General features: G+C 34.1%; 1 protein-coding gene across 1 annotated transcript in view; it reads right to left on the minus strand.

Annotated features, from left to right (window-relative positions):
• The window catches only part of SGCZ (sarcoglycan zeta), a 284,402-nt gene that overhangs the window by 87,907 nt on the left and 182,949 nt on the right, over nt 1-13,546 (minus strand). Inside the window, exon 6 of the mRNA XM_074155015.1 lies at nt 1,150-1,222. Coding sequence (XP_074011116.1) covers nt 1,150-1,222 — 73 coding nt within the window. The remainder of the gene's footprint in view (nt 1-1,149; nt 1,223-13,546) is intronic.

The raw sequence follows: 13,546 nt of genomic DNA on the forward strand, positions 1-13,546 counted from the left end.
ACCACTAATAAATGCCTTTACAACTACTTTCACCAAAGGATTGACAGGAATCTTGGTAGGGTGTAGGGATTTTTAAGATAAAAATCCAATGAGTAGGATCCTCTGGAAGACCCCAAACCATCACATTACCTTAAAATATTTAGTGTAAATAATGAAACACAATCATTTACTTCCTATACCCCTCATACAATGGTCAAACTCATCCACACAGGCAGCTTCCTGTTTACAATTTCTGCAACATCATTACTGGTTGATGATCCTAAAAGCCTTTGCAAATACAAGGAATTTACGCTTTTCTGTAGCAATTCCTTGTAAACACTGCTGGGTAGGTAAAGGGATAGATATATAATATTTAGGAATAATAGTAAAATTGATACAAAGTCTATACTGTTTCTCACCAGTTCCGTGGAGAGAAACACAAGGAAGGACCTTTGATTTTCTGCAACTGTCATATATTCTCATTAATCATCCATATAAATTACGTATCAGTACTTGGCGATGCACATACATACACTTCGAGAAAAAAGCTTTCACTATATACCTTTCTAAATTTTCTCTTTCTCAGTCTATAGACACCAGTAAATTTCAGACTTGATCTCTTACTATTTATTCATTTCTCCACTTTTGAGAATATGTACAGAAAACTTTGGATTTTTTACATTTACAAATGTAGCCTCACTTGGTAATGAATTTTTGAAGAGTGTGTGTGTAGCATTCAAAAAGCCCAACAACCCGGAAATACCACTTGAAGAAAAAAATCTGGGACTGTTTACTTTAACTTGATTTATATATTCTGTAATGGCTCATAAAAAAATCAAAATCTAGGTCTGATGCTATTACACAGCACTGTACTCAATTGACCTTAAAATTGCCTGACTATTCCAATCTCTGGGGAAAGCATGCTTCTCAAGGATTCTGCTACAGGAGGCAAGTAATCTATAAAGAAGTAACATATTTTACATTTTGTGTGATAAAAGTTTGTGGATTTTTTCTGACTAGTTAGAACAAACTGGAGTCTACCAGTATTTTGGATATGTACGAGTCATTGAGTAGGCAGTATATATTACTATACAAATACTTGCTTTTAATCAAGACTTAATTATTTTTGAGAATAGTTGATTTTAAAACAACTTTTTGAACAACACCTACTTGAGGTCTTGGGAAGGTTCTGCTCTGATATGGGGTGTCTCCACAGAGTGCCCAAACACTGCCCCTTCCGTGCCTAAAATACATAAATAAAAATACAGTACAATTACTTTGGAAAATAAAAACACATAAAATGTATGACCACAAATTGACATTTTTAGGACAAAATATCTGATTGAATCCTTTAATAATGACTATCAATATTTCTTCATACTTATGGTTCAATTTCTATATCAAAATCATGTGAAACTATAGACTTTTGCTTATCAGTAGATGAATTTCACATACAAATCTGAAGACATTTATAGATCTAAACTTTTCAGCACTGACTTGCCTGAATGCTCTTTTCAATACTTTGTAGGTGGATCATTTTATGGATAAGGAAGAGTTTCTTTGCTGTCCGTTAGAGAATATCTCCAATAGGCTCCAAAGAGCCTTTGTTCTCCAATAAATTAAAGAGACTTATTTAGAATGCCCTTTGGTTTTAGTGTTGGTAGTGGATATGCATACATTTCCTATTGGTCACCCAAAATCAAGGCAAAGAAAATGGGTAACTATTTCCTAAAGCTGAACTGACTGTCTAATGAATTTTAATTTCTATAACTGGGTCCAAGTTGCATATTATAATTCTACATTTTGAATTACATGTCCAAGGTTTTTCATTGAAAAAATCATTTTCAATTAAAAAAATAGGGTTTTGATAAATGGACTGAAGTTATTTGAAAAATGACAAATATTTACGCAATCCATTTTTTTAAATGTGATTAATTTTTAAGGAGAATGAAAAAAAATGACAAAAAATAATATTAAGATCTGATTACAGCAAATTCTTTGTTAAAATAATAGAAAACTCAAGAAACTGACATGTAGTGAACAGCACTATAAAATCAGTATTTCTTTTAACTCTCATACACATATATAATATATAACAACAGCCTACCCGGTTTCATTGGGCATTCAAAAGTTTATGTCTTCTTTTTTTTCCTGAATCTTATCCTCATGTCTATTCTTGTTTATTGATTTGTCCAGTGCCATAATTTTTTTCTTATTTAGTCTAGCCTTTTTGTTTTCAAACAAGATCCATGCACCTGTAAGCTTTTACATTCCTTCCCTGAAGGTGGTGTACTGGGAACTCTGTAATGAAAAATAGCCTAGAACTACTGCATGAAAGACTTTCCAACAGAGAACCAACAGTAAACATGAAAGAACTGAATAAAAACACGTGTAAAACAGGTAATGCATTTGCCTTCTATCACTGTAAATAAAATCAAGGAAATTTTCTGGAATAAGTAAAGCTGATTACTAAATATTCTGTGATTAATTGCCATATTTCAACAGCAGATTTTTTTTGTGTGTTCTAGCCCTGAATTCTGAGAAAACTTAAATATATACCAACAATACCTCACAGTAGCTGTGTAAGAAGTCCTCAACACAACAAAAGCACCACTCTGTTACAATGTTTTAAATACTTAATATTATTTAATTTTCAATTATTTCAATATTTAAGTATTTCACAAGAATTTTCAGAACTTTTGGCTCTTAATGGAGATGGATGTTTAGATTTTTTTGCAATTAAGCGATAATATTTAGTAAACTAATCATTCCAGGATTTGGAAGGAGAATGAGGCTATAGAGTGTTTGATAATACCATTTTACAGTGTTAAAGACAAAATGTCCTGAGCAAGAAGCCAAAAAAAAGTCTAATTAATTGTCAAACTAAACTACTGTCAGGAAATCATCATTTTAAGTCATCTTCTAAACTCCACTTTCATTTAAAACAAACAAACAAACAAACAAACAGAACCCCTTCATTACTCTACTGGTAAAGAGAATGCAAGAGAGGAATAGGGGGTTTCTGAGAGCAACGAAGTCAAGTCCTAGGTTTTTATCTCCAGAAATCTATAAGCTTTACAAATATCTTGGCAAAGCATCCTGAAAACAATTTCATTACAACTGCTGTTTTGAAAATCTCACAAGAAAACAACCAAATCCACTTTCTGTAACCAAACTTTGCTGAGTATAATGGAGAACCACCAAGGGAGAAAGCAGTATATATTTTTACCTAAAAGTATCCAGAGAAACTGCAGAACTTACTTTTTAAACATCACATTGCCTTGCAGTTCTGCTACCTTTAAGACAGAGGAATAGCATGTCTCTATAGCCAGGTTTTCTGTCACTCAAAATAAATCTGACCCCCATCTATAACAGCACACAAGAAATTCTACTGGAGCTGAATATCAGAAATCAAAGAGTGTGCTTCCAGATGCCGTTCACCTTCTTCAGTAGCAAAATTAAATACTTTCAAGCCCTGGGGCTTTTTGTATTTTTGAAGGTGGCAAGGGGATATGAAGACGTAAATAACTGAGCAGCATGCAGAATTGTCAGACTTTACTTATGAGAAGACCACATCTGTAATGTTTGAAAGAGCAGAATTAATGTAAAGGGGTATAAAACATCACTGTGGTACAGGTCAGACACTAAATCAATCAGAAGTGCCAAAGATAATATCAGGCAAAGACTGATAACAAAAGATAAATGGCAACGGGTTCTAAGCCAGCATTAGTATTTCCTCACTTTCAGCAGCATTTGTTTAAAAAATGAGAAAGTGTTTCTCTCCTAAAAAAATAGAAATTTAGAAAGAAAGACCAATTTGTCCAAGCAGACTGAAAATCCAAGCAGGCAGAGTTAAGGATAAAGTGATATAACTAAATAAAATATAATTAAAACTCAAACTAAATCAAACTTGTTCCTTTTTCTTTTTGAAGATATAAACCCACATATGGTAAATATGCTTTATTCTCAAAAAATGTGCTACCAACAAGTTCAAGAATATTCCCCCTCCTTTTTATTTTAAACTAGAAGAAAAATGGGCACTTATAATTATCTTGGTTTTAGTAAGAAAGGTGAAAAAGATCAGCCAGCCAGAATTTACTGATGTGTATCCAACAGTTAAACAGCAGGATCAAGAAAAATGGAAAGGGGTTGTATAGCAAATAAAAGACATGGATCAGCATTACTTAAAAATACAGAACAGAAGAAAAACTATAAGATATTCATTATTTTTTAATTTAATATATGTAAATTTGTAGTGCTTTGATGGTGATGATGTTAGATCATGTAGCTCAGTGCTGCTTAGGAAATGGTGCTACAAACACTATGAATAATAAATATAACAATATAAATCAGGATTCAAAATGAATAGCATGATTTTTTTAATGAAAGAAATAAACTTTAGGTATTTAATAATTTACAATGGTAAAACAACTTATTTTTTACAGAAAGAAGACAATGATCTATTAATTGTATTCCCTGACTTACAGAATTGTACTCAAGACCTACTTTGAGATGAGTGACATTCTAGAGAGGGATGAAGGAATAAAAAAAAAAAAAAGAATAAAAGAATAAAAAGAAAAGACTTGAACCTTCAAGCCCTTTCAAGTACAGCTCAAAAGGAAGTAGTTAGGGAACTGAATTCAAAGGAACATGAGTTAGAATAGATAGCTATAACAAGTGAACCTTTCAGAGAAAATAAAATAGCAAGGGCATGGAGTATGTGCAAAGGATGTAAAATCAAAACTGTAAGTGAAACTGAATAAAATTACTCCTACCTCCAGCTTCCAGTGGAAGAGAATGAGTTAAGTAAGGACTTCACTAAGAAAGAAGCATCTCTGAAGGCAAACTACTGGTCAAAGAATACCAGTCGCTGCAGAGGTTGCTGGAGAAAATTCAGGAAGCAGCACAAGCAAAAAGTTCTATTGTGTATTTATAGAGAAACCTCTTTATACATAGCAGATTTATAAAGACCAGACCTTTAAAGCATACTTTTTTTGACAGAGAGCAAATCAGTGTCCCTTTCTCTACAATTAAAATTAGTCACATGTTCCTGCTGAAACTGAACATTCAGAATTCATAGAAACAAGTGTAAACTACTTACTTCTTCTCAATTTACTCGTTACTGAAATTCAGCCTTTGAGAAATGACAAGTTTCATAAAAACCATAGAAGTACAACGTTGGTGTTTGGTACTGGATTATATTTGCTTATGTATGTGCAGGCTGAAGAAATTTTGTCATTTATTTAACCAGGAAATGATCCTTTCCTAATTTAGGAGTTAGGTCACACAACAACACCGGCACCTTCCAATGACTTAATAACTGACTAGCATGAAAAGACCAGCACTTGAGCATATTGATTAGTAGAGCTAATTGTTTTGTGTAAAGAGAATGCTGGCAGAAGAGTTAGCGAGCCAAGAATCAAGAACTAATAAATTACTTTGCCATATGAGCCATATATTAACATTATCCCACTCCTTCACATCATTCTTGTAAGCAAATCACCTCAAATGCACCGACAATGGAATTGTGTAGCATTTTGATGTGTACAAATTATATGGTATTGCAGCATCACATGCGCAGCTGAATCTTACTGCCTTGATCTTTCTCTAGGTTTTTCAGAAACATCAATGAACAATATGATGAAGTAATAAGATTATGCAAGTAATTAGACTGTAATGTCAATATGTCCTCTGAGTTAGAGTTTAAAGAAGAGTTTGTAAAATATTTATAATTTTTGAAGCTTGCAATTTTACTTGTTGCAAACTCATTATTAAGTTAAAACCTCCACAGGTTTCACAGAGAAATATGAGTAATTAATCAAGATTGCTTTACCATTGAAGAGACCTTGAAAATATAGACTTTATGTTCTAAAAGTTTAAGTGCAATAAAAAACCCCAATTCTTAATTCTTTTACCATATATACATAGCTAAAATTTAAAAATGCCATTGTGAGATTAGCTAGCTGTTTTTCAGCACTAAGACCTTGGAAGAGATGATCACTGCTAGACTGAAAAAACCCAGAAATATTCAACTAATAATCTAAAAAGACCACAGAAAATGCTTGTTGCTTCTTTTTTAAAAAGCCCAGTTATTACAATTCAACTTGGGCTGATTAGAAACCCAAAGGAGTCAGAAGGCAGCTTCTGTACCACATGTTGATTGCACAGCTCTTCAAGACTTTCAATTTTAATAAATGGCTTGAAATGTAATTTAGCTAGGTACTTGTATTAAAAAAAAGCATGATGAAACTGAATTTTTGCTATGGAGAGGTACATTACTAAAATGAAAATAAGTAGGTTATTTTGTGGAAACATGATTGGCATGATTGCTGGGATTTCAAACTTGTGGAGTCCCTCAGCAGCGAAACTGACTGATGTTAAATAGTGGAGGTTCCAGGTACAATACTGATGTGATCATATTGGAGGTATATTATAGATAGGAAGCTGTAGTATGGCCTGACTCAATGCAGCTGTTCGCTTGTAAAATAAAGCGTCAGCATCAAAGTCTTCAGAGGTAAGCCGTTATTAGTAAGTAAATTCTAAAATGAATGATTTAGATTCATTACTCAAGGCGCTTGAACATGACTAGTGTTTGATGTATATTTTCTGCATGGCGACCTTACCAAAGCAAGACTTCTACTAAGCCTTTCATTTAAATACGAAGAATGAGTCCCCCAATAAATTAAAATCCAGCATCTTCACTGCGATAAATTTTGATCAAAGCAAATCGCGAATCCAGGAAATACTTCTAAAATTGCAACAGTCAGTATTTATTTTCTTAAATATCCTCTTAACTTCTATTGAGTACAAACGTTTGAAACATTGCTTCTTAATGGTAGGCAGTTAAACCACCTCTTGTCTTGCAATGCAAATAAAACTGGACTATGCCTCTGTGTTCAGTTGCTCATCCACATACTTGCTTGAAGGTTCATATCCAAAATCTATGTTTGGCCACGATTTGCTTTACTGAAAAAGTGAATCTATTTTAATAAAATTCGGACTGAGCATAATGAGAGCATAATTCAATTAATAATTGGAAATGGCTATTGTAAATGCCACTTCTGGAAGTAAAAAAGTCAATATATTTGAATGAAACTGCTGAGAAGTCACATTAAAACTGAATATTTTTTCAAAACATTAATGAAATTGAAAAATATGTAAGAGGTTTATGATGAAAAAGGTTTTAAAAACAATAATTTTTATAACATCTTTTACTTTTTCCCCTATAATGTATGACAGAGATACACATGACAATAAAAATGATTAACTACAACCATTTTCTGCTTGAATTGATACAGTCTCCTTGAAAAGTTGCAACAGCTAGATATATGAATAGATTTAAAGCTTACATTTAGATTTCACAGTAAATAATTCCTAACAACTAAAAAAATCATCTTATTTTCCTCGATACATATAATAGTCTGGAATTGCATTTTTCTTAAAATGGTGTAAATGATTCTGGGTTCACAACAGTGGAACACAGACCAAAAATTGTCCTTGTCTACATTCAAAAAAAAAAAAAAAGAATTTCAACGGGATTATTTTTCTATTTAATAGATCAAAAAGACTGCATTTTCACTTTGTTGTAGAAGATAACCCTAGGATTTGGAGCATTCGGGCTTATGAATAGTTAATCAGTTACAAAACAGAATTGCTGTTTCCTTGATGAAAAATGAATGAATCAATGAATGAGAAGACTATCAAAGAACAGCCAATAGCTTCATAACCACAGGACTCACCTGGGATGTAAAAGAATGGGACGTGAACTTGGCTATCCTGAGTACAAAATGTAGGCATTAACTTCAAGGCTAACGAAATTACCTTATAATTTTATCTCGATTTTTACTAAAAGCAAAATGTCATGTGCAGGATACTATTGAAAAATGTTAGAATCTGAAGGGGGAAAATGTGAGAATGAAAAAATTGTTTCAAACAATCAACAATAAGAGCATCTCCCTTATGAAGAAAGGCTGAGAGAGCTGGGACTCTTTAGCCTGGAGAAGAGAAGGCTGAGGGGAGACCTTATCAATGCTTACAAGTATCTGAAGGGTGGGTTGAAGGAGGAGGGAGCCAGACTCTTTTCAGTGGTTGCCAGTGAGCGGACGAGGGGCAACGGGCACAAGTTGGAACATAGGAGGTTCCACTCAAATATGAGAAGAAACTTCTTTATGGTGAGGGTGACAGAGCCCTGGAACAGGCTGCCCAGGGAGGTTGTGGAGTCCCCTTCTTTGGAGATTTTCGAGACCCGCCTGGATGCAGTCCTGAGTAACATGCTCTGACATGCTCTGGGCAATCCTGCTTCAGCAGGGGAGTTGGACTAGATGATCTTTATGGTCCCTTCCAACTCTAAAAATTCAGTGAAATTCAGTGAAATAATTTCCAATTTTGAAGCTTTCTGAAAATTCTATTATGTACTGCTGCCTACCCAAAAAACCTAGCCAGGAATGTCTCAAAAAGCTCTAAAACAAAAGAATTAATGATTAAAAGTGAAAATGCAGTCTTTTTGATCTATTAAATAGAAAATTAAGTCCATTAAGTCTAGACATCTCCTTAGTTGTTTAAGTTAGGAGTACAGATTATTTATATTTTATCTATAACCGCTCCCCCCCCCCCCCCAAAAAAAAAAAAAAAAAAAAGAATTTGGCACCTCTAGGGGTTGGTTAACTACTGATACTGGACTGAGACTAGAGCAACAATGCATAACCTAACCACCTTGAAGTTTTTGCTTTCAACGTCTGGTCAACAGTTGACATATCTGAATTTTAACTAAATTGGTAAAGCTTGTTTGGAAATCTCACTTTAACTGTATCAGAAGTCATCTGAGCTGCCTTTAGCATTAAAACTGATTCATAGGGTGCCTTTTAACTAGTGGCCAGTTCTTTATGCCATATGTAAATGTGCATTTATTTCTGTTCTCTACTTTGCCATTACTACAGCGTACTGAAAAATTGTTGTGATTACGTGATAATTACTGCTGCATCCTTGCAATTTAGTAAATTGTTTTATTTACACAAAAGGAAGGAACAAAGCAGCAGGACTATTACCCAGATTTTTTAAATAGATCTACTATAGCAGTTTTACTGTATAGGAGTTAACATGCCATTGATAAATTCTAACAAAACATTTAGCTAAGTGCATTTGTGCATCCTGTAGAGGGCACTAATACACATATAAAAAGTTCATCATATGCAAGTTTATAGCATGAGTTTAAAAAGTCACTGTAAAAATGCCTTAAAATATTGAATTCATGAAAAAATGAAAATGTGAGAAGAATCCTCACACGTATTTCTACACTGCTGAAATGGAGATATGTTGATATAATACATTTTGGTGTCTATTAGACCAAAATGTTAGTACCTCTAATTAATGACAGTCATATTTTTTTTTTCAGATATGAGAAATAAAATGAAGCTATAATATCAGTTCCTCACAAGGTTCTAAAAAAGCTTCTATATGATATTACCTCTAGTTATCTTAATTATCACCTTTTCATTCTTGCTCTTTATTTATGTTCTGATTTTCTCTCTAGAAGTAAATTACACAGATGAATATAACACATTCAAACCTGGCATTACCACAGTGCAAAAGGGCAAATGACTTAACTTAGATAAGACTTTTAATGCAGTTTTAAACAGAAATTCTGCAGCTGTGAGAGGGTGAATGTGCAACAGTAATTTTGTCACTTAATATTCTCACCTTCAAGCCAGCATAGCAGTCAAGCAAGTCTTTTAATTTAGCAACAAAATGGAAGCAAGTGTATTTCAAATCAGTTAACTCCAATGACTGTAAACTGCCAATGGTGATGTTAGCTAGCGTGTATTAATCACAGGAAAGACACCATATTTTCTGCAGTAAAGGAGAAGGTATTAAACCATACTGCAATATGCTAAAGTTGGCCAAAATATGCATCTTTTGCCAAACACTCAGATGTTCTTGTAGGCAAGGACCACAAGAGAGTTGCCACCTACCTTGCAGAGGCTGTGGGAAGAGGTTTTATGGCAGTAATTTACTGCTAGATCTACCACTCCATTTTCAAGAAAGAACAGAGCTGGTCACAGAGTAATTTATCGGTGCTAGTCTCCATGCTCCCTTCCATGCCACCAAGGAGCAGTATCAGGACTTAGATTACAGCCCCAATTCCGATTACCTGGAAAGCCTCGTAATAGCCCAGCTCCGCTGTGAGTCTTGTGGCATAACCCTACTCCAGTTCTTTGCTCTTTTACTGTTTGTGAGACAGGAGAGACTCAAAAATCACACTCTCGTCACTGCTGCAATACACCTATCATAAATTCACCATCAGACTTTTAAGGTTTAAGCACCTTTTATTGCCTTGCTACATACCATGGCATGTCTGGCTAAAACTAGCAAAGCAGGCTTTACTTCTGTATCAAAATTTGGTGTGGTCAGCTATCAGAGAAACCTGTTGTTCGTGTCCTCTTAGACATTAAACTATGTTATGTTCAGGCGTTTTCAGAACAGAATACTGGACACCAGGCACCAGGATTGTCATGTGTAGGGAACAGAACACCACACAATATGACAGTCATCTTGAAATCAATTCTTTTGTTTTATCACATTTAAGTTAAAATTACAGAAAGAATGTATTTCCTGTGTCCAGCTACCAACAAAAGACCTTACCAGGTTCAGAGACAGGTTGAGAGTCAAGAAAATCTTTCTTATTTTGCCTTTTCTTAAGATCAACTCTAAGAGGTATTTCTCTCTATTATGCAGTTAACAAACTATCATGATGCTTACCAATCCAGCCTTTCAGCTTTCTTGAAAGAGAAGAGAACTGAAGAGAACTTTACTTGGAAAGACCTCTATTCTTACATTTTTAAACCTTCCAAGGGAATTTATTTCTTTTAGATTCAGTCTTCCCTGTCCTTTAGTCTCCCTCTCCCCTCCAGACATCTTATCACAGTAACATTTTGGTTTTTTCAGCAGGATACTCCCTCTGCTCCTTTCCTTGTTTTGTACTGAAAGTTCCTTTTAATATCCATACTAATTTTTCACAATAATGCTTTGCCAAAATGAAGTTGTTTCGAGTCACTGTTAGTTTTGCTGTCATGGAAAAAAAAAAAAAAAAAAAAAAAAAAAAAGAGCATTTTCATTAAAACTTCAAATTCAGAAGCTCTAATTGGTCTTCTGCTTTCTTCCTAAATCTAAATATAAACTGGAGAGGCAAGGCCAAGAATGACAGTGAGAAGAAAAAAAGTTGCAACTATAAAAAGCTTGAAAACAGTACTGACAGCCAAAACATGAAACAAACTTGTTGATAAATACTCTTTCTGCACAGTATGCTTTATCTATTGCATTTTCTCTGTTCCACACTGAGAGTGTAAAAACAGATTAAAACAGTAGTCCATCATTTGGTAAGGCTGCTAAGATAAAAATAGCAAAAATAATACAGCTGGTTTGCTTGATATGAAAATAAATATTTTTTAGAAAGGTATTTTCCTTTGATGTTTAATGAGAAAAGACTTTCTGATGTAACTACTAACACCACCTCATGCTTTTGACCACAACTGGGGAAAGGAATTTTTGAAGTGAACCCAGCATTAGGCTGCCGCCAGTAGTTTGCTTTGTTTATCTTGGATACATCTTGTGTCTTAGTGTGATATCCAGATACTTTGAAAGCTTTACGTGCTGCTCTATCTAGACCTTTGACCACCGTAACATACTTGCTTTGCGGAAAGTGATGCAGAAAAAGGACATGAAAAAGCACTATTCCTGGCTACACTGTAAGTGGTGTAACCTATAGTACTTCCTGTCACTTCTATCACCCTTTATGTATCAGATAGCTTTAGAATGATGATGACTTAAGGGCAAAGTCTTCACTTGAGCTAAATGACATTTTGGCATTTCTAAAGGAATAAGGCTGCCTGGAAGAACTGGAAGGCACCTCTGTGTGTGTATGTGTGTGCTTAGATCTATGCTCTAGCAGTCTTTTTGCAGCACGGTCACAAAATATGTTTAAAATGTTTTACAAATGTGCTACCTAATAGCTTCAATGAAAGTCAAGATACTTGTTAAAGAACAGGTATCTTAAAACTGTATTCTAATGCTTTCTTAATAGGAACAGCTAAATAAACATATCCACTATACCCGTTACTGATATTAGTGTTGACAGGATCAATACAAGTGTTCTTCGTATATCAAAACAGTAAAATTTACGGTATGCATATTCGCTTCTGTTTATCTCTGCATGTAATACACACCATCAGGGAACACTGATGTGTAGGTTTTAGCATTGGCTATGAACTATGATATGATGATTTCTGAAAGGTCTTCAGTTTCTTTACCTTGCGAAGCTCATTCTTCCTATCCCTTCTTATAGTGAAGTGTGCTTTTTCATGCAGCTTTCTTATCTTCCCCTCGCTGTATAGAATCTTACTTAAAAGCGAAGTCAAAAATACATACGAAAAGTAGCTAACTTCTAAAACAGAAGTATAGGAAATACACTATGCAAAGAGGAACTATACACAAAAGGAAATAAAGAGCAAGAGAGTTGTCCCTTTTTATGGCCAAACCCAAATTCTTTTCATTATCTCTCATGAAAGATAAAAGGGGAGCTGTATAATATTATTTTAGAATGTCAGCACGGTTAACCACAGATGCTTTAGCTTGCCAAGATATGATCAAAACCAGCCACATTTGTTGTGTGTTCTTCTGTTCATACAGTTCTAATGCCATTTTGTGAATTAATCCTGTGAAACGATAGTGTTTTGTAGTGTTTCAAAATACTGCAGTTTGGCACTAATTTTGCTCAGTATCATACCTAGGAATGCCCTCCTCATCAAAGCATATGGTGTGGACCAGTATACTTGATTGTGACAGCATTTATTCAATTAGGAACCAAAAAAGTCTGCATTCCTAGATTAGCACTGATTTGCAATGGAATATCCCAAAACTTTGTACCTCAGTTCAACTAAAACGAAAACAGTTAATAAGATCTGACAAGAGATTACTCAAAGAAAAATATATAATATTATTTGCATACTTTTATGCATAATTGTACAGTATGAAATAATAATGTAAAAAAAGAATGACGATTTAACACGTTTGGAAAAAATAATAAAAATTAGAAATGACAGTCAATAAAACTAATGGGAATGACTTTTAGAAATGTATCAGGCGTAAAGTACATGCTAGTGAAAGTAGATTAATCGAAAAGCAGAGAAGGAAAGTGAAAAGATAAATTTTCCCCAAGGAATTTAAATACGAAATAGAAAGAGGTCCTTGCTAAATTATTTATAAATTAATAAATGGGGATGCTAATTAATGCAGAAGGAAAACCAAGCTATTCAATCTCAGCAATAATCCAACATCCTAAGAACTATTTATTACTCCAGTCTTGCTAAGTTCCTCATTATATGCCTTAGTTTCAGTGGTACAACTCAGTGGACCAAAATTCAAGCACACATTTAAATGCTTTAAAGGATTTCTCCCAGAATGCTTAGCTATTGGCCATGCAAATTCAAAGCCAAAGGATGGGCAATGTAGCTCTGAAAAAGGCACTCAAGCCAATCAGGCAACTAAAATCACAAAACACAGGTGAGAAAAAATA

This window comes from Numenius arquata, chromosome 10, assembly GCF_964106895.1.
Source record: "Numenius arquata chromosome 10, bNumArq3.hap1.1, whole genome shotgun sequence".
NCBI classification, from domain to species: domain Eukaryota; kingdom Metazoa; phylum Chordata; class Aves; order Charadriiformes; family Scolopacidae; genus Numenius; species Numenius arquata.